The 22,325-nt window shown below is 39.1% G+C and overlaps 1 protein-coding gene across 3 annotated transcripts in view; it reads right to left on the bottom strand.

Moving 5' to 3' along the window:
• Positions 1 to 22,325, bottom strand: part of LOC149795175 (attractin-like protein 1) — a 167,556-nt gene that overhangs the window by 49,588 nt on the left and 95,643 nt on the right. For all 3 annotated transcript variants that reach the window (XM_089964893.1, XM_089964895.1, XM_089964894.1), the window contains 5 exons: positions 22,096 to 22,287; positions 9,961 to 10,161; positions 8,612 to 8,686; positions 6,384 to 6,449; positions 1,244 to 1,337 (listed from right to left, as the gene is read on the bottom strand). In XM_089964893.1, coding sequence (XP_089821019.1) covers positions 1,244 to 1,337; positions 6,384 to 6,449; positions 8,612 to 8,686; positions 9,961 to 10,161; positions 22,096 to 22,287 — 628 coding nt within the window. The remainder of the gene's footprint in view (positions 1 to 1,243; positions 1,338 to 6,383; positions 6,450 to 8,611; positions 8,687 to 9,960; positions 10,162 to 22,095; positions 22,288 to 22,325) is intronic.

The following is a 22,325-nucleotide window of genomic DNA, read 5'->3' as shown; positions in this document are numbered from 1 at the left end:
GATCTATGTTGTGGTGTTCCACAGGGGTCTGTTCTTGGACCTGTTCTCTTCGTTCTATACACTGAGTCGCTCTCAAGTGTCATAGATCATCATCCAGTGTCTCACCAATTGTATGCCGATGACACCCAAATATACAAGTCTAGCCACCCAAATGAAGTTGATGCTACCATCCAGGGTGTAGAAAGGTGCATTTCTGATGTGAAATCATGGATGACATGTAACAAGCTGCAGATGAATGATGATAAAACTGAGGCTATTCTGATCACAACACAAAGAATTTCTCAATCACATCCTTTACCTCAAACAATAAATATCAACACCAACATTAAATTCACACAATCAGTATGAAACCTAGGTGTTACTCTGGACAGTACTCTCACATTGCACCAACATGTCATGAACATATGCAAGGCTGCATATCTTGAGCTGAGACGCATCAGCTCAATTCGCAAATATCTTTCAGCTGATGCCACTAAAACACTTGTGTGTTCATTAGTACTTTCAAGATTGGACTATTGTAACTCAATTCTGTCTGGTTCATCTCAATATCTACTCCAGAAACTTCAAAAAGTTCAAAACACAGCTCTTGGATCATACTTAAGAGTACCACGTTCAGAGCACACCTCCCCGCCGCTCTGTACCCTACACTGGCTATCCATTCGATCCAGAATCAAACACAAAATTTGTTCTCTGTACTATGTTTCAATGTCTGACTCTAGTCCAACATACCTATCCGACCTCACCCATGTGTAGACACCAGCAAGATACTCACGCTCCTCTTCTGACAATTGTATACTCATTATTCCCACTATGAAAACAAAGTCATATGGACAGCATTCTTTTGCATACCAGGGCCCAGCAACGTGGAATGAATTGCCCACTGAACTTAGACACAAAGACACAGTGATCCCATTCAAGAGTGCTCTCAAAACTCACTTATTTCGACTGCAAGAACAAACTTAAAGACCTAATAATGTTTCCTACCTTAAATATTCTCAGCATGTTTTTTTTATGTTTTCTAATTTCATGGTGTTTGTTTTTGTAATCATATCATTATATGGTTTTTATCTTATAGATGTTGTCTAATGTCGTAAAGCGCTTAGAGCTTCTAAAGATTAGGTGTGATACAAATTCCTCATTATTATTATTATTATTATCCTATTCAAACTTCTAATATTTGGATAATAGCTGAAGATTGGAAGTAATGGACCAAATGGCAAGAATTTTAAAAAACCCCACTAACTTTTCACATCTGTCTCCAATCACTCCTCTTGTTCTACAAAAACATTTTCCAGTCAGTCTGTCACATGTTTCTGCTTGTCCATTGCAGAAACATTCTGGAAAAAAACATTAGAAATCAAGTGAAATAAGAAAATGAATGTCAAATGCGCAATTTTATGAAGCAATATAAAGAAACAGAGACCTACTGTTCATAAATATTCAGGCAGTACATGTTTTGGGAATACTAACAGAGTAAACACAGTTTAAAATGACATGACTGGCATCAAAACTGTTGGAATGTCAACCAAAATATGTTGATTTTTTTAAACTTGGTATTCACGAAGAAACTGAAGCAAAGAATTTAACTATTCTTGTATTCCTTTGCAGGAAAACTTTATTTCAATCAAAAACTTTTACGTATTATTTTCCAAAGAGTATTGAAAAAAATTAAAATTAGAAAACAATATTATATGATCCCTAAAGTAAAGTTTACAATAAGGTATATTTTGAAAACAAATTTATCTGACAACTGTATCAGAAAAACAACCTAACCTTTAGAAGATTTCAAATAGCTGAATTTCAAACATAAAGACATTATTTCTGCCCTAAAAAGCCATCATCTCTTTTTGTGACACATTATATGAGTTTAGCTATTTGTGCACAAGATTTCTGCACATTAATAAAAAATACAATGTAATTTTTAAACTATTCAAACTGGGTTGTCATATGTGTTGAATGAAACATGATCATTCATTTATCATACAGATGCTTATTCAAAGCACTTTTCGAGGAAAATAGTTTTCAAATACTCTAATTTGCTGCATAAAAACTTTGGAAGAATGCTCATTATGGTATGCAGAGTCCACAAAATTGAAGAAATAAGTTTTTAATTTTAAAAATATTTTAGTAAAACAAGTCATAGCAGATGACACTGAAGTTAAACAAACTTTGAGTCATGGGGAATGAGGTACAGTCATCACATCTACATCCGATCTCAAGTTAGCAATCTCATTTGCAAGAATTTCGGACTCCTAGACTTTTTAAAGTTTAAGCAAAAATATTCTAAATTCATTCTTACTGTCAGTATTTCATTCTTTTTATGTTTTTCACTCTTGTCATGGGACTTCAGAGCACTTCAACTCACTGATCTAGCTGAGGTTACCATAGCTCTATAAGTTCCTAGCTATGCTGATGGTGGGGAGTTCACAATTAAGATCAAATGCAAAATGATATTTTCAGCAGTTTTCAGATCTTGGTGATCTAAAATTTGGTTCCAATTCAGTGGCATTGTTTCATCAATTTTTACTGAATAAAAAATACTAACGTATTCTGCAATCCATCTTCTTGTTTCAGCAACTTCAGGTACATGGTGAGAAATGTTTCACTTGAAGACTGTTTTTAATTGATGCACAAGTTGATGGCATTGTCCCCACCATCAATAAACTTGCAGACCTAAAGTAACCTCAGCTACTGTTGATCCAATGTCTTTTGTCTAACACAACACATAGCACAAAGCCTTGCCCCTACATGCAGCATGTATACAACTCATGGGAATCTTGTTAGAAAACATGCTTCCCATTGCTGAGAACCTGACCAACTTCTGTTAATTTGCCCTAGTAACGATATGGCTGTCATGATGGCCATACTAGCTATCAGACCAGTACCATATTTTCTTCAATAAAAACTAGACATCATAAGATGTCTTCTAACTCAGAAGTCATGACAAGTTGTACAAGATGGCAGAAGGTGTCATTACTGGATAACAGATCAGTACAATTTTTATTTAAGACAAATCAGACACCATATCTTCTGGTTACAACCCCATGTGGACATAACTTTCCATTCTGAAGGAGTGAGTAGCAATAGCAATATTTTCAAGATGGATACTGTGGTGGTCATATTTGATATCGGCACCATTTTCATTTTGGACCAACCAGACAATGTAAATCTTTCAGTGAAAACCCATGCTGTTATGACCATCCATTCTTGTTAAGTAGTGATAACAAGATTTTCAAGATGGTTATACTTGACATTTGAGCAGCACTACTTTCATTTGGAAACAACTAGATCAGGGGTATCCAACCTTTGTTTGGCTGTGGGCCAAAACAGACCAAATGCTTAAGCTTTTAGGCCATATGAACAAGAACAGTTCTTTAACACTAATTATGTATAATAATTAAAATGCATATTTTCAAAATGCATCTCCACGAGCCACACAAGATACATGTTACCTGTGGGTTGGACACTATCGAACTAGACTTTGGGATGAATGTGTGTTTAAAGGGAGAAGGGATAGTGATAAAAAAACTTGTTCTCAAGGACAGATGGAAGTTGGATGTCGGATAATGGTTGTCAGACAACAAGTCATTCTAGAGACTCTTCAAGTCTATGACCAGTACAGCTAAAAATGTTAAGTCTTACCATGATTATACAGGTGAGACAAACATGTTCAGAAAGCTATCAGATTTAAGGGCACTGATATATCTGGATCATAACGTGCATTTCTATAATTCTTTTATGTGCATATATCTGGATCATAACATGCATTTCTATAATTATTTTATGTGCATATATCTGGATCATAACATGCATTTCTATAATTATTTTATGTGCATATATCTGGATCATAACATGCATTTCTATAATTATTTTATGTGCATATATCTGGATCATAACATGCATTTCTATAATTATTTTATGTGCATATATCTGGATCATAACATGCATTTCTATAATTATTTTATGTGCATATATCTGGATCATAACATGCATTTCTATAATTATTTTATGTGCATATATCTGGATCATAACATACATTTCTATAATTATTTTATGTGCATATATCTGGATCATAATGTGCATTTCTATAATTACTTTATGTGCATATATCTGGATCATAACATACATTTCTACAATTATTTTATGTGCATATACAGTGTGACCCTGCTATAGTGCGCTCCGTTATAACGCGAATTTGGATATAACGTGGTTGTGGCGTGGCTCCCGAAATTTCATATACATGTATTTTTCTTGTGTACAAGAAAAGTCATAAAAAAGTACAAAAAAACGTAAAAAGTTGCTTATCATTTTGGGAAGAGATTGCGTATGAATGATGCAAGACGATCGTGGCTTGGCTCCTGAAATTTTATATGTATTTTTCTAGTACACGAAAAAGTATTTTTTTTTTCTTTTTAAAAGTAAGAAGAAGAAAAAACGCATAAAAAGTTTATTTTGGGATCGCGTAGGTCTTCGCCAATGTCGCAAACTTGGATTGTTTTTCCTTATTGGCTGCAAAACATACCATGTGACTTTTTTTATTTGTTGGCGACATTGTTGGCTCTTTAAACTTTTATATACAACCATTGGTTTGGAGTGCAGAAATTCAGAGGCCCCATGAAAGGAAGCCGCAAACTGGATATAAAATGCACTGAAATTTATCTATTGTTACATAAACAAATTCTTTGTCTATACTGACAAACCATCTAAACAGTGCATTGTTATATCATAATCCGCTTATCCTGACATCTAGCATGAGTTCTGAATGTTGTGAAATATCAGATTTTTTGTTGTGGACATTTCTGGTAACGGAGATCAACCAGACGAGGCATTGTCTCGTAATCTATCTTTCATTGGATTTTTGGCTGCTCGCTAGTAATTAATATATTTACAAAGAGTGGCATTTGTATGTGGATGGTAAGTAAAATTCCTCTTCGTTTCACTCAGAATTAAATCTTTCAGAACGCTCATGCTTTCTGTAATAATCCCAGTCATCAGAACACCTGCGTCTCTATTGTCCGTTGACCCTTTGTTAATTTTCAGACGCATGCGTGGAAGGCAGCATCACGCTGCTACCACAAATGTAAAAAAAACCCACAAAAAAACATCTTACTTGTTGGTTTATTCAGTAGGCATGGAGGGACAGTAACTAGAATAGTCTAAACTATGGCCAATTCCTTTTTAAAAATGTACCCAGATAAAATAGTTTGCTGAAATTTCAAAGGAAACAGATTACCTCTGAAGCACCGACTGTTATGAAAATGTACTCAGCAAATGGAAAAAATACCGGTGTCAATCATGCAATACAATTATTTGATGTTGCCGCCACAATAAAAAATGGACATTCGTTTGGTTCTCCAAAGCTGTCCTTTAGCGGCGACTTCAAAAGCGCATGCACCCTTCATCAAAGAAAGCTGACTACAATCTTTCAATAACAGCAAAGAAGTTTTCTTCAAAGGAAGTCAGTACCAAACTTAAATAAAAGTGATGGAATCTGATGGATTTTTGCATTTTCCAACATGACTGGAACACATTAACTGTGATGTGAAAATTTACTTTTTGTAGGGAAAAAGTTTATGCCAACAGTGGCTTAAAACACAAACTAACTTTTACCGACTTGGAAAGTACTTTAAAGTAAATGTGCTTCGTCATTCATTACATGATTTTGCTGTTTTTCCACTGAATTCAGACCAATATGACTATGACCTGTTACAAAATTAATGAATATTTTAAAGCTGTGTGTGCATATTTTCAATGGAATCACTTGTACTGTGGATTCAATGTATATGATGAGGTTCGCAGGTGAGTACATGGAGTTGATATACATTATGCTATACATCATGCTATACATTAGACATTGATATATAAACAGGATTCACGTATATGTACAAATTCATGGTTATCTAAATAAAGTAAACTATTATATTATGTCTTCTCTGTTTTCACTACAGGTATATTTCTCATTTAATATGCATTAATTCAAGATGGTAACTGTGCCGACGAAGCACGTATTTTACCGCCCGCATTTATTACCCCCCCCACATAATTTTTTTGAGGGGGGGGCATTTTCTTCAGCTAACTGACTTGGTTGCATATAACACGGTTCAGTATATAACGTGGTCAGATTTTATGGCTCCCAACTACAGTGTTATAGCGGGGTCACACTGTATCTACATCATAACATACATTTCTACAATTATTTTAAATAAAACAATTTCATAAGTTGGAAAGGCCAACGAGTGAATCAAGGAACATAATCTTCACTTTAATCTTCATGTCATGCCTACCTAAAGATGACATTCAAAATGAAGAGTTAAAAACAAATGGCTATTCAACAAAAATATTGTAAAAGTGAAAAATCTTCAAAAAAATTTCTTCAAACTTACCTGTACAGTTTCCACCATTTTTAGGATTTCCATAGTAACCATTTTGACACAAGTGGCAGTGATCACCTGAAACCAGACAGGAATATCATACTGTTACTATTTTACCATTTTAACATGCAAATGCCATGTATACACACAAATATACATGTATATACAATAACCCTGCTAATATAAACTAGAAATCTCAGGTGATGAAGAACTTAATAAGAATTGTCTCAGCTTCTGTTTTCAAAAAGCCTCAAAACCATAGTCACTTAAACATAAAAAGTAGGAAACTGTCATCCACTTCTGACTTTGGTTAACTGAACTCAAAATGAATGCATCCATCAAGTTTCATTACTGTAAATATTAGAACTCAAAAAATTTAAAAATGTAACAGTACTCAAGATATGGTGATAAATGTAACAGTACTCAAGATATGTAAAAAAAATAGCAGTACTCAAGATATGGAAAATGTAATAGTACTCAAAATATGTAGATAAATGTAACAGTACTCAAGATATGGACAAATGTAATAGTACTCAAGATATGGAGATAAATGTAACACTACTCAAGACATGGAGATAAATGTAACAGTACTCAAGATAAATATGACCCCTCTATGTCAAGCCAGCATTTTATTTTGGATAGTAATAATATTATCACTGAGGTTAATCTATTGTATGAATATTGTGATAACTAGAATGCATAAAAGATTGGCACCATTTTCATTTAGGATAAAGTAGACACCATAAGAAGACTTTTGGTGATTGTTGTTTTTGTGGGGTTTAACGCCATTTTTCAGCACATGATAGGCTATACACGGCGGCCAGTATTAATGGTAGAGGAAGAAACCATGAAAACCCTGAAAAGAACCACCGACCCACGAGAAGCTACTGGCAAGCTTTCTCACATATCCACATTGGCTGAATCCGAGACTTGAACTGGCGCAGACAGAGGTGAGATGGCAGTGATCCATAACGGAGAGCGCTTTAGACCACTCAGGGCCCTCAGACTTTTGGTGAAAACCCCATGATGACATTACCTTTCAAAGAGGAACAATATGTTCACTATAGCAGCCATATTTGAAGTCCGATTGGCAGAGTACAATCATTGTTCAGGACCGCCTAGATATCATAAACAGCCTTCTGACAAAAGAAACACATGCTGATGTAACTTTCAGTTTAGGTAGCAACAATAAAATTTTCAAGATGGCAGCTATGGTGACCTAACTGGATTTCATACTGGCGCCATTTTCTTTAAGTATTAACCCGACTTCAAAAGAAGTCTCTTCGTAAAAGTGAAAAACAGATATGACCTTTCATCTAGGAGGAGACGTGCTGAAAGTTGTAAGATGCCAACTCATATTATATTAGATTTGCACCATTTTTATTTAAAACTAACTAGACATCATAGAAGTCTTGTAGCGAAAAACCAATGCTGATATGACCATCCATTAAAGTGTAGTCGTGACTACACGATTTTCAAGATGGCCATATAAGGATGTCTGGGTAGCACCATTTTGTTTAAGACTAACAAGATATCATAAGAAGTCATCTGGTGATAACCTCATGCTGATATGATTTTCCATACAAGTTTTACAACATGTCTGCCATGGTGGCCATATTGGACATCAGAGCCATGCCATTTTCATTTTGAACCTACTGGATATTAAAAAAATCATGTAATAAAAACCCCCATGCTGATATAACCATCTACTCATGATGAGTAATGGTGATATGATTTTCAAGAGAGCCAATACAATGGCCATACTGGATCTCAAAGTGCAATCATTTTCATTTAGAAAAAAGGTCTTCTGGTGCAAAACTCCATGCTATGATGTTCTTTTTAAAAGGAGTTGCAATAACAAGATTTTGGAGATGGCTAAAACACCACTGGTTTCCAGTCTGCCTAAAGGAGAAACTGGAATGGAGCACAAGTGCAGCCTTCCTAAGGTCCACCACAGATCTAGGTCCCTAGAAGAGACAAGTATAGGCAACCCAACAACCAGGTCTTGGCATTCAGTACCTCCAGCTGGGACAGGATCCCACAGGATGCAGACCAATCCACTGTATGTAACAAAATTCATCCCCATCCCCATGCATTCAAAATCCTGAGATGGGACAGGCTCTGATTTCTCTAGGTTGGGTGAAAGGCCAAGCTTGGTCACTATAGGCCCAGCTTGGTCTTATGGGCAGTTAAACAAACAATGATTGATTTATATTGATCACTTATTGGATGAGTATTACCTTCAGTCAAGTTCTGGCAGGCATCACATTCGTCTGGTTTGTTGGTACAACTGCTATGACCATTACACTGGCAGGCTGTAATATACAAAACACATGAAAGAAACCTGTCTATCTGTCATACCATCAGTCCATGTCTCTCACTCTCCTTTAGTTATTCATATATATATATATATATATATATATATATATATATATATATATATATATATTAATTCTGACATTAAAGCAGTGGTTTGACAAATATATGGCAGGTATGCATTTAAGCTATATCATTTCCAACTTTACCAACTTAAATTTCCAATGACATAAGAGTAAAAGAAATTGCCATCTTGATATTAAAACTGATTATAAAGAGGTAGATATTAAGGATTAGCAAATTTCCCTTTATAACAATTTTTGTCACATTCTGGGAGATGAATCAAATTGGAAATATGCTGCAGAAAAGATTATAAATCTCCCAAAGATCTATTAAAAGTTTGGAAGAAAGCAAATGATTCTGTACTGTTTACATTTAAATAACTCATTAAAAGAAATAAACAGGACAGAACTTCTAAGCCAGTGTATATGGTACAAGATTCTGAACAACTGACAAATTTATTATGTGTGTCTATTCAGGGTTTGGGATAAGAGAGTGGTAAAGTATCTACTACAAAGCTAAGACAATTATACTCAATTTACTGTGCACCATGAGTGACAGCTGCTCAAAGCTGGCTAGGTCTTATTGGGATACTTTAATTTCCTCATAATAAGATCTACATCCAGATCAGAACTGGTAAAAGAAGTTATCCAACACAAGGTTTATATCGCCCTGGATGGGTTATTTCAATAAGTTTTTAAGGGGTATTTTATCTTACAAATTTGAGATATTTTCCATATGTGATTTTGCAGAAACAAGTACAAATCTAGAAGAAAAACATAACTGTGCCACTAAAGCAATGGGATGCTATTCCATCTGGTAACTACCAGTGTCACTTGTGTTTTTAATCCAACCAATTTTTCCCCATTTTGTTTATTCATTACTTCTGGAGAATATGTATATAACAACAATTGTAAACTTAAAAAGTAACATACTTTATTCTAATGAAACATTGTATTCCTCAGATTCAAGGAGCTGAAGCAAAATTCAAGGAAGTTTTCAGCAAATTCAATGATTTTTCAAACATACAGCCAAGTTGTGTTTAAAATTCAAGGATTTTTCAAGGCAACCCTACCATATCAAGGATTTGTAGAGGTGATGCAAACCATATGCAATTTGTCTATTTCCTTGCTGAAGAAAACTTGATATGTAATTGTGAAATTAGGTCAAATAAAGGAAACTCTAGGAAACAACAAGAAAAAAAAAGCCACACCTGGACATTTTACAAAATGCCACCTTTCAACTGGACATATGGCATGGTTGACAACAGGGTCACTGAAGCTCAAATCAACAGGCCCTGATGCACTTCCACTCATACACTTGCCCACCCCTGTATTGCTAACATCATTACACCAGCCACATGATGGGTTCGTCTTACATTCCTCACAGGTGTGCATGTCTGAACAGCGAGTTGCTGGAAGAGAACAAAGTACAAGGAATGGTATGGAGGTCTGATGCAATATCAACTAACATAAAATCAGAGAGAAAAACATAACTACAGAGACACCGCTATTGATGGTCCTTTTACTATCTTAAACATAATACTTTAAATAATCTTTATATTTTTCTAAATTTTGTTTTCTTTATATATCACTTGAGAACATCTGAAACTGTTTGAGAAATTCATTTCCTTTTAAAGGCACTTTCTACAACCATTTCATACATTAAAATTAGTGGAACAGTATCTAGGAGAGCTACTATCAGAGTTAATTGTTGCCCTGGATCTGAGTTGCCTTTCTCAACATAAGATTGACATGAAAGGCTAATGTATCTTGACTTTGATATCTTTAGTAAAACCATAAAGTTTGTTACTATTAACAGTAACTCCAAATAAATTTTGTAAATAAAAATGGACACTGTGCCATAAGCATGAATGTAATGAAATCCCACTGTGGATTAAATTTACTGCAAAACCCAACAAAAACAATATTTTAGACATGCGAAGTTTCTACACTGAATTGTATCTTGAATACTTTGGCCAAGTTGAAAGCTACACTACTGGCGTGTCACACAGTGAAATAAGCTACAATAAAATCCCACTGGTGGTTACTGCTTGTTCCAGTCCAGGTTAAATAATAACTACCAATCAGGAATTAGTGTACCATATTCCCTGCATGAAGACGGCACAATTTTGCGCAAAAGTCATTAATTGACAAGTACTTAACACAGATGCTGTCAGGGTGTGATTGCATGAATCGTGCAAAATTTTTATGAACTGGCACACTTGGAGAACAGTGATGCATGAGAACTCCCACAAATTAGTTTAAAGTCCTGCATATGAAAATGTGATCAGTGAAGTATGCAACTGCTATTTAACTGTTCTCGTCACGGCAATTGTTTTTTGAGTAGGCAACTGTTTACATACCTGTGTTCATCAGGAATGACAAGATGGTCGTTAAACTAAATCTGATTGGTACATAGTGCCCTGGAATAAGCATTATGGTGTAGTTTGAACATTCCATGAAGGAATGTTTACAAATGCATGTTTAAAATATGGGCTACCTAGACAACCCAAAATGTCTGATTCCTAGCGTGGTTCATTACGTTTTCATCTGGCAAATATAGGCTTGTCATAGTGATGATTACAACAATTTTTAAAGTTTTTAAGCATATTGGATTATTGGAGCGAGAAAATTGTTAATGGAGATACCAGTAAGTGATTCTGAGCCCAAAAATGGAGTTAAATATGAGTCAGATGTAGATGTTGGATGGCCAATGATAGCATGATGGTCAATCTCACTTTCAGCAGTATTTCAAAATTACATGTTAAAAGGGCAGAATACTGAACATAACTGAAACACAGTTTAAAAGTGTAATGCAAAGTAAAATGCAATTTAAAAGCAGAATCCAATTTTCAATTTTGGTAATCTATCAATTGAGCTTTGCAGATCATATGCTACAAAACCCTATATCCATATCAGGGTTAAAATAAACTGAATAAATAAGGGTGAAAAAATGAAATTAAGAAGTAACAATATTATTTGAAGACATCTATATAAAAAAAAAACATAATATAGCATTATGGAACAGGTAAGAAAAATAACATAGGAGTCAGTAAACTTAACAACTGAAGTTCATGTTAGTGAAAAATCCTTTTCTGGAGAAGATGTATCCAAAAGATAATATATGTGAGCTCTGGAAAATTGTAAATAACAACCACAAAAGTCAGTTACTCAAGATGACAAAGCTAGCTATGCATATGCTCCTTCAGAAGGAAGCACAGAAAAATATGATGAATGATTCAAGCTTCATCAGCTTTACTTGACCAACAATGACTAAAGACAAACTTCAGGGCATCGATCAAAGAAGTTTTTTTTTCTGTCACTGATTACATTTTGCTGCCCTCCTGCTCCATCAAAAGAGATGTATAAAGTCCTATCATCAGTTGATTTCTTGGTGAAGAAAGATCAGCTCATTTTCAAGCAGTTCCCTCAGTCTTGTTGAGTGACAGGCTTCTTGCATTGCAAGAGTTCCAGTTACAAGACCTGAGTGCCAACAGGCCTTTTCTTTTCACAACAACTGCCATCCAGTTATAACAAAGCATGCTATAAAGACTTGCCTGTGACTGAAGTAGAAATCCCAGCCATCGACTGACATTTAACATTAAAGATTAATCATCAAACACTTTGTCGACACTCAGCAGTTAGTCTTGAATACAATGCAATAGGCTCAATGCTTGAATTGGTATCCATGTCTATCTCCTTACAACAGGCTATCCAGTAACCCTATGACACTGGTTGATTATGGCAATGTGTTGACTTTGATACATAAAGATACCAGTCTACTTTGATCCCTAAGTCAATAACAGAAGCTGGATTCTGTGGCATTACACTGGCAACATGCGAGAATGGATCATCATAAGTAGTCCAATTGGGCACTGATGTAGGCTTGATTGGATTTGGCACTAACCATTAGCAATCAACATCTGACGGCCAAGTCAAATTCTTGGTGGAAAGGGGCTATTATATCTGTGCCAGGTTCATGATACCAAGATAGGTTGAGAGACACTGGACCCCATAAAATAGTCTTTGCCTGCCAGTCTGCCTCAAATGTGACAGAATGCACTGATGCATCTATCTGGCATACGACCAATCTGTACTGCTGAAAACATCTTTTGCTTGAGTTGAAGAGGTGAAGGTGAAGCTGGGGCTATATGTGATGCCCTGAACCACCTCCTGTTCTTTTCCATCAGAGTGGTCTTTGCTTTCATTGAGAAATTGCTCACTAAGGTGTCATGGTGGCTTTGATAGTGCATTTATTTTCTTTTCCTTCTGGTCTTAAATGAAGCTCTGACTTTTCCATCCAGCATGTGCACATTTTACATGTATGGACTGAGTCACTACCCACATACTCCAGGCATGTCATATTAGTGTCTTCTACTAGTGCAAACCACTTGTATTGACTGCACTCTGTCATGCCCATTGTCAACACCTGCAACAAACTGATGACATATTTTGTTAGACAAAGTTGTTGTTTTAATAAAGTGTAAATAGCAAAGAATAGAAATATGGATGGAGTATACTTTTCTTATATGAGAAGCTCTTTCAACTCATTCAGAAGTATGGAAAAAATCACCTGACACAGGAATTTTGCCAAGTCTCTAAAAGAGTATGCTGCCTAGAATGAGCAGAAGTAGTAATTGGAGTATGGATTGGATTTGGCACCAATTCCTATATTCTTGGGAAGATCACTCTAGTCTGACTTGAGTGTGGGCAGACATTTTTTTAGAAAATAGCTAAAAGTTAACTAGATTTGCAAGAATGTAGTCATACTCCAAAAGGTACAACTGGGTAACAGATCTCAGGAAGAATTTTTTTCTTCTTTCAGTTAAAGTGACAGTGACATTCAATCCTTTGATCCTGAAATTGACAAGGTTCTTCTTTATCCTAAGTGCAAGCCATTAACACAGTTGGAGTGGGTCTCAAAGTCATGTTATTGTGCTGAAGCTGTTCTCTATTTCAGTCAGTGACCCAGACCTTTACGACTGTAAGCCAGAAGTCATGTGCATGTGTGTGTGTATGCACATGCATGCATGTGGGGAAATTTGAAGGAGTTGAATGAGATGAACCATGGACTAACGAAAGTACAAATTCACACTCTCAGACTGATTGCATCACACAGTTCCAAATTGTCACGTTTGCCTGCCCGCGATTACACAAGTCAGGAACAAAGGAATGGGTTAGTGCAATGAGTATGTCGACCCTACACTGTTACGGCGATTTTGTTTGTACAAGAACCCTTCGTTAGGTGTTAACACTAGCATATGGATGTTAAAAGCTTTGTTCTAAGAACAAAGGACCCTTGATGCTATTGTAAATCTCTCCGCTTGACAGATGGCCTGAGGCACGTCTGTTAAGCTGGACCGACTGGGGGTAGAATTGATATCCAATCAGAACTGAGGAAGGGTGGGGCCGTCAATTTGAACCAGAACTTAACAGTCACTTGAACTGATAACGAGTTAGTGATTTGTAAGCCGTCGTACTAGTAAAGCAGTATATACTCACTCCGAGGGAGCCACTCGTGATTTGGCGGGAAAACTCTTAGCACATTCTAAGGACAGAAAGCTTCATAAAGAAAGCTTTTGGGGACAGAGTAGTGAAGTCCCGAGTCTTAGAGAGACAGGATAGAAGTAGGCGGAGAATGCCAGAAGGAGAAATAGAGTATAGAATTAGGCGGGGAACAAGCCTCGTTGAAGGAAAGAGAGAAAGAAAAGGAGGAGAAGAAAGGAAGACAAAAGGGGAGGAGGACAGGAAGAATCGGAGAACGCCGGAAGGAGGAAAGCAATTGGCATAGTAAACTCAGATGAGTAGAAACCAAGTACAGGGGAAAGCCATCTCACACTAAAATCACGTGATGAAATAGGTTGTCACATGGTCGAGAGGAACTTGATTGGTTGAGAAATTAATATCGTTAAATTTGTATTAAATTGTTATTCTTTTGGATTTCACCTTTGTGTTCTTAATAATTTAATTGTCGGTATTGCTGACTGGGGGGGGGGGTCGCAGCTTTACCTCTCTCTATCACTAATTTCACTTCCTACAAAAACGAGCCAGGGTGGGAATTCCACAGTAATTCAAATAAATATTGGGAGCACCCCACCCCAACACATAACAGGGAGTCACATATAACTTCACAGTGGGCGCTTCGTCCGGGATATGAATTAGACAAAAATATTATCTTTACGACCTAAAGTTTTATTTGTTAGGAAGTATTAGTGAACAGTGTGAGATATTTTCCATCCTGTGTATTTTGAATTTTATGATTTTTCATCTTGTGTATGTTATATCTTAATATTTGCATGCTTGGTAGATTTTTAATTACTTGCAGTAATTTTGAAGCAAATATGAGCAAATCAGCTTACCTGAGCGAAGTTAGTGGTGTTAACAGTTAAGTATTTGGTTAGAAACGTGTAACATCTGTCAATTGTTAGTGAGTCAAGACAAGGTATCACTTACTGTTAGTATCATAACAAAATGGCTACAGAAAGACAGATGATTAAGGAGTACCGTGCCATGGGTGCGGAAGATCTCGGCTACGAGGGAGATTGCCTGGCGGCGTTCGTTGAAAAACGCATAAAAGAATGGAAGGCAGAAAGAGCAGCAGACAGAGAGCGGGAGCTGGCCAAGATAGCAGCAGACAGAGAGCTGGTCAAAACAGCAGTGGACAGAGAGCTGGAGCTGGCCAAGATATCAGCGGCCACAAAAGAATGAGAGCTCGCTCACACTCTCGAAATGGAGAAGATCAGGTTAGCGGCTAGGGACACAATAGGGACGACGCCAGTACAAGTTCTGGAGGGACCAGACGATCTTTCATCGACCACCGAATGGTCCAGATAAGTATGCCGTGGTTCAACGATAAGGAAGAATCTATCGACGATTTTCTCGTGCAGTTTGAGAAACTCGCTCACGCTCATAAAATTCCTGAACAACATTGGGCGATTAATGTCTCAGCTTTTTTGCAAGGTGCAGCTCGTGAAGTCTACCACGGCTTAGCTGCAGACGATGCCAACGACTATAATGCGCTCAAGAAGGCCCTTCTTTGCCATTATCGGCTGGCTGCCGAAACGTACTGTAAACTTTTTCGGGACTCAACGAAAAAGGCAATGGAGACCCACTCTCAATTCCATACCCATGTTCGAGGGTTATTTGAGAAGTGGATGAAGATGGCCGAAGTTGAACGATCGTACGACGGGCTATGTGAGGTTATACTCAAGGAACATGTCCTGAGTACTTACCGTCGTGAGTTGACAGTCTTTCTAGCAGAGAGAGAGCACCGGACGCTCGAAGAGATCGCTAGCATGGCGGAGCGATACGAGCAGGCACACTCAAAGAGTGGCAGTTCCGGGTGTGCGGACCGACCCCAACCCACTGAGTCACGCCGTGTGGTTGAGGTAGAGCCAGCTGTCCGTAACTGTAAGGGTGACGGGAGGGTCGGAGGGGGATCTACAGGTAAGGATGCCAACCCTAGACCTGGACAGGCCTCACCCACGAAAGCGGGACTTGCAAGTCGGCGAGGGCCACCGATGTGTTACAACTGCAAGTGCCCGGGGCATATTGCCAGAGACTGTCCCAAGGGCAGGCAGACCCAGGTGAATGCCATCGCTAGGAAGGAGCGCGAGCCGAAGGCAAGCTGTAACCCAGCCAACTTCGCGTCTGCTACTGTCAACGGAGAAGGTGCCACCACCTTGTATGACACTGGGTGTAGCGTCCCAGCCCTTGTCGACAAGAAGTACGTTAAGCCGGAGGATTACACAGGGGAGGTAATCGAAGTTCAGTATGTGAACAGCGCGCGTGACTCATTGCCAGTGGCTGTCATTGACCTCGATTCACCGTACGTGAAGGGGAAAATTGAAGCTGCATGCTTGGATGGTCTATCACATGACATCATACTGGGATGTCGTTATGTGTTGCCACAACCGAACCCCAAAACCTGCACACCAATGCCGGTGAGTGCTGTGGAAACCAGGTCCAAGAGTCGATAGACGAAAGCAAAGCCGATGGAAGTTACACCGGTGAGTAACGTTCTTCCGGCCGAGCTGAGGAAGCTGCAACAGGAAGACGCAACTCTGGCGCACTTGCACACACTGCAGCAGGAACGGAGGAAGGAACTCCGAATGGCGTGGTGAAGTTCGCATACAAGAAGGGGATCTTGTATCGCCACGCCAGGAATGGTAACGAACACTTTAAGCAAGTCGTCGTGCCAAAGGAGAAGTGAGGTGAAGTGTTGAAACTTGCGCACGAGAGTTTCATGGGTGGACACATGGGAATTGCCAAGACGCGTGACCGTCTTGTCAAAGAATTCTACTGGCCAGGGGTCCAGGGAGACGTTAAGCGGTTCTGTCGCTCCTGTGACAAGTGTCAGAGAATGGAACCGAAAACGGATCATCGACCCGTCCCCTTGGGGAGTACACCCCTTATCGATGAACTGTTTAGATGTGTCACGATGGACTTGATCGGACCGATAAAACCCGCATTGTCGCACAGCACTCGGTATATCTTAACGATCGTAGATTACACTACACGCTATCCAGAGGCCGTCGCGCTGCGTAATACTGATTCGGAAACCGTCGTGGAAGCGTTGTTTGGGATTTGGTCAAGAGTTGGAGTGCCCGACGAGATCCTCACCGACCAAGGGTCACAATTCATGAGTCGCGTGATGGCAGAGGTAAACTGACTGATGTCGATTAAACATCTTACGACTACACCATATCACACTCAGTGTAACGGGCTGGTCGAACGGTTTAACGGGACATTGAAGAACATGCTCAAGAAGCTGTGCGAAGGCCGCCCTAAAGATTGGGATAGATACATTCCTGCAATGCTTTTCGCATATCGGGAAGTACCCCAAGCGAGTTTAGGGTTTTCTCCCTTTGAACTCTTGTACGGGAGGACCGTACGTGGTCCAATTGCCGTACTGAGACAACTGTGGACAGACGATCACGCTGTGGAGGAGGTACGCACTACATACCAGTACGTCACAGACATGCGCAACAAACTGGAGGAAGTTTGTTCCCTCGCACAGGAGAACCTCAAGCGAGTGAAGGCGCATCAGGCAAAAAATTACAACAAGCGCGCAAAACCACGCCAGTTTGAAGTAGGGGACAAGGTGTTGTTACTGCTGCCCCAAGAACACAACAAGTTGCAAGTTTCCTGGAGGGGTCCATACGTTGTCACCGAGAAGGTCGGAGGTCAAACCTATCGGATACGGCTACCAACGAAGGAGAAATTGTACCATGCCAATCTCCTTAAGAGATACCGGGAAATAGAGACCGTCAGCGATTTTGTTATCACCACGATAGTCACCGAGGACGCCAAAGGCGAGACGGAAGGTGCCAACACTGTTCCTAGCTGTCCGTTAAGGAGGGCTGAGACACCCTCGGACGTGGAGTGCGACCCCATGTTGACTGCAGTACAGCGGGAGGAGATTGAGACGTTGCTGGCCGGGTATTCCGATGTGCTTACGGAAATACCCGTGAGAACATCGCTTGTGGAGTTCGGATTAAAGCTGGTTGACGACCGGCCAGTCCAACGGAAACCCTACCCCTTGCCCCACGCAAAACGACAAGTCGTAAGGGAGGAGATCGAGCAGATGATTGCTCTGGGAGTAATCGAACCCGCTGACTCTCCGTACAGCTCTCCGGAAGTCCTAGTGCAGAAGAAGGATGGCACCCATTGGTTTTGTGTCGACTACCGAAAGCTGAATCAGGTGACAGAATTTCAAGTCGAAATGCTACCTGACCCGGAACATATTTTCGCTTCTTTCTCGAAAGCGAAATATTTCTCCAAGCTGGATTTGTCCAAGGACTATTGGCAAATTCCGGTAAGGGAGGAGGATAGGGCAAAGCTCACTTCTGCTACTCCCGACGGGACCTACCAGTGGTTGGTCATACCGTTCGGGGTACAGAACGCGCCCAGCGTCTTTACTAGGATGACGCGGAAACTGTTGGAACCCTTGCGCGATAGGGGTGTCCACAACTTCATGGATGACCTCTTGTTAGCCACAAAGACGTGGGGTGAACACCTCACTCTGTTAGCTGACGTTTTGGAGCGGCTATGTCAGGCGGGATTGACAGCTCGCTCTTCCAAATGTCACCTTGGGTTCCGGACATTGGACTATTTGGGACATACCCTGAGCCAAGGCACGCTGTCCCCAGAGAAGTCTAAGGTGGAGCAGCTGAGAAACGCCACACGGCCCACCACAAAAACTGAGGTGAGGTCATTCCTGGGATTGGCCGGATATTACCGGAGGTATGTGGCCAATTTCAGTGCAATTGCATGGCCGTTGTCTGACCTAACCAAGAAACAAGCCCCGAGTAAAGTTATTTGGACTGATTCGTGTGAGCACACTTTCCAAACGCTAAAGGATAGGCTTACATCCGACGCGGTTGTCCATCTACCAGACCTGTCCAAAGACTTCGTGCTTCGTACTGACGCATGTGACACGGGACTTGGAGCAGTACTACTGCAACAGCACGAGGGCACGCTTTTTCCTGTCGCGTACGGCAGTCGGAAATTGTCTGTTGCCGAGAAGAACTACTCTGTATCGGAGAGAGAATGCCTCGGAATCGTGTTTGGGATATCACGGTTCGAGCGGTACTTGTACGGATGCAAGTTCATAATGGAAACTGACCACCAACCTCTCGCCGATCTCGCGCAGGCAAAATTGTCGAATGGAGGCTTGATGCGATGGTCGCTGTTCTTACAGCAGTACCAGATGCAGATTGGATACGTGAAAGGAACCGAGAACGTAGGTGCTGATTTCATGAGTAGGAGCGCTGAAATGTCATAGATCGCTTTGTAGATAACTGTATGTTTTGTATATTCGTGTCCGTAGTCAGTGTGTAGTGTCTGTATAATTTTGTTATTTTATTACGTGCAGTAACGCGCATTTGCATTTCAAGTAATTTGTTGAATAAAATCCTGATTTTATTCTCAAGCGTGGGGGGATTGTCACATTTGCCTGCCCGCGATTACGTAAGTCAGGAACAAAGGAATGGGTTAGTGCAATGAGTATGTCGACCCTACACTGTTATGGCGATTTTGTTTGTACAAGAACCCTTCGTTAGGTGTTAACACTAGCATATGGATGTTAAAAGCTTTGTTCTAAGAACAAAGGACCCTCGATGCTATTGTAAATCTCTCCGCTTGACAGATGGCCTGAGGCACGTCTGTTAAGCTGGACCGACTGGGGGTAGAATTGATATCCAATCAGAACTGAGGAAGGGTGGGGCCGTCAATTCGAACCAGAACTTAACAGTCACTTGAACTGATAACGGGCTAGTGATTTGTAAGCCGCCATACTGGTAAAGCAGAATGTACTCACTCCAAGGGAGCCACTCGTGATTTGGCGGGAAAACTCTTAGTACATTCTAAGGACAGAAAACTTCGTAAAGGAAGCTTTTGGGGACAGAGTAGTCAAGTCCCGAGTCTTAGAGAGAGACAGGATAAAAGTAGGCAGAGAACGCTGGAAGGAGAAATAGAGAACAGAATTAGGCGGGGAACAAGCCTCGTTGAAGGAAAGAGAGAAAGAAAAGGAGGAGGAGAAAGGAAGACAAAAGGGGAGGAGGACAGGAAGAATCGGAGAATGCCAGAAGGAGGAAAGCAATTGGCGTAGTAAACTCAGATGAGTAGAAACCAAGTACAGGGGAAAGCCATCTCACATTAAAATCATGTGATGAAATAGGTTGTCACATGGTCAAAAGGAACTTAATTGGTTGAAAAATTAATATCGTTTAATTTGTATTAAATTGTTATTCTTTTGGATTTCACCTTTGTGTTCTTAATAATTTAATTGTCGGTATTGCTGACTGGGGGCTCGGAGCTTTACCTCTCTCTATCACTAATTTCACTTCCTACAAAAACAAGCCAGGGTGGGAATTCCACAGTAATTCAAATAAATATTGGGAGCACCCCACCCCTACGCATAACAGGGAGTCACATATAACTTCACACAAATGTTGTCCATACGAAGATCAAATGTTTCAGAAAGTCTACTCCTCAGAAGCTGTAATGTAAATGTTATATCTGCAGATTCAACAAAACAACCACAGTATATTTATTGACAAGGTAAAGTGACCACCATTTTCAACTCACTCCTGTGTTGCTGCTAATGAATTATATCCTATTTACATGTATATTATGAAGGTGTTTAATGTGTAATCAGGCCTGTGACAATGTGCCGTAGAGTGCTGGACTGACTGAATTATGTATTTACCATCAGCAACTTGTAGAGTCAATTATACAGTCTTGAATTATACTTCAGAATCAATTATTCACAGTCCTGAATTATACTGTAGAGTCTCTTATACAGGGTGCTGAATTATACTGAAGTCATTTATAAACAGTATTGAATTAGACTGTTGAGTCAATTATACACAGTAATGGATCATACTGCAGAGTCAATTATACAAAGTCTTGAATGATACTGTTGAGTCAATTAGTCTTGAATGATACTGTTGAGTCATTTATACAGTCCTGAATCATACTGTAGAGTCAATTATAGTCTTGAATGATACTGTTGAGTCAATTATACAGTCTTGAATTATACTGCTGAGTCAATTATAGACAGTCCTGAATTATATTGTAGAGTCAATTATACACAGTACTGAATTATACTGTAGAGTCAATTATAAACAGAATTGAATTATAATGTTGAGTCAATTATAAACAGTACTGAATTATATAATGTTGAGTCAATTATAAACAGTACTGAATTATACTATTGAGTCAAGTATACAAAGTCTTGAATTATACTGTTGAGTCAAATATACACAGTACTGAATTATACTGTTGAGTCATTTATAGTCTTTAATCATAGTGTTTAGTCATTTATAGTCTTGAATTATACTGTAGAGTCAATTATAGTCTTGAATTATATGTTGAGTCAATTATACAGTCTTGAATTATACTGTTGAGTCAATTACACATTCTTGAATTATACTGCCGAGTCAATTATACACAGTCCTGAATTATACTGTGGAATCAATTATACACAGTATTGAATTATACTGTTGAGTCAATTATACACAGTATTGAATTATACTGTTATACAGTCAGCACATACTGACCTGGTAGTCCCAAAGCAGTGACAATTATGTTCAGTGTAATCAGACTGTAAGTCCTCACCTGTTGATCTAGTGAATGTAATAAAAAGTGAAAAATATAAAAACATCATATGCTACTGAATTACACTAAGCAACACCCTATACTAACAAAAGGGTAACAGAACCGGTTCATTTTGTGTATAATTTGGTTGTCATGGTACCAAAGATTAATTCTGTTATTGATGTCAAACCTACAGAGCATCATTAAATCCCATTACCTGAACTGTGTTACTCCCATCTAATTACCTGCACATTTTTCTTCTTTCGTCCTCCATTCCATACACTGACCATACAAGAATGAGGCTACATAAGAATTGGTTTCCACACAGCGTTGCTGTGAACCACACCACATACAATTATAACGTGTACAGTTCTCACAGCTGTCATACTGATAGCAGGGTTGGCCACATCCTTGTTGCTTGGAACGTGAGACTGACTCTGTAAGAAATAAATAATAATTTGTTTTTATATATCAC

Source organism: Sinohyriopsis cumingii, chromosome 7, assembly GCF_028554795.1.
Source record: "Sinohyriopsis cumingii isolate HCF-2022 chromosome 7, ASM2855479v2, whole genome shotgun sequence".
Classification (NCBI taxonomy): domain Eukaryota; kingdom Metazoa; phylum Mollusca; class Bivalvia; order Unionida; family Unionidae; genus Sinohyriopsis; species Sinohyriopsis cumingii.
Note: the sequence above shows the minus strand (reverse complement) of the source record. Positions and strands in the feature narration are given on the sequence as shown.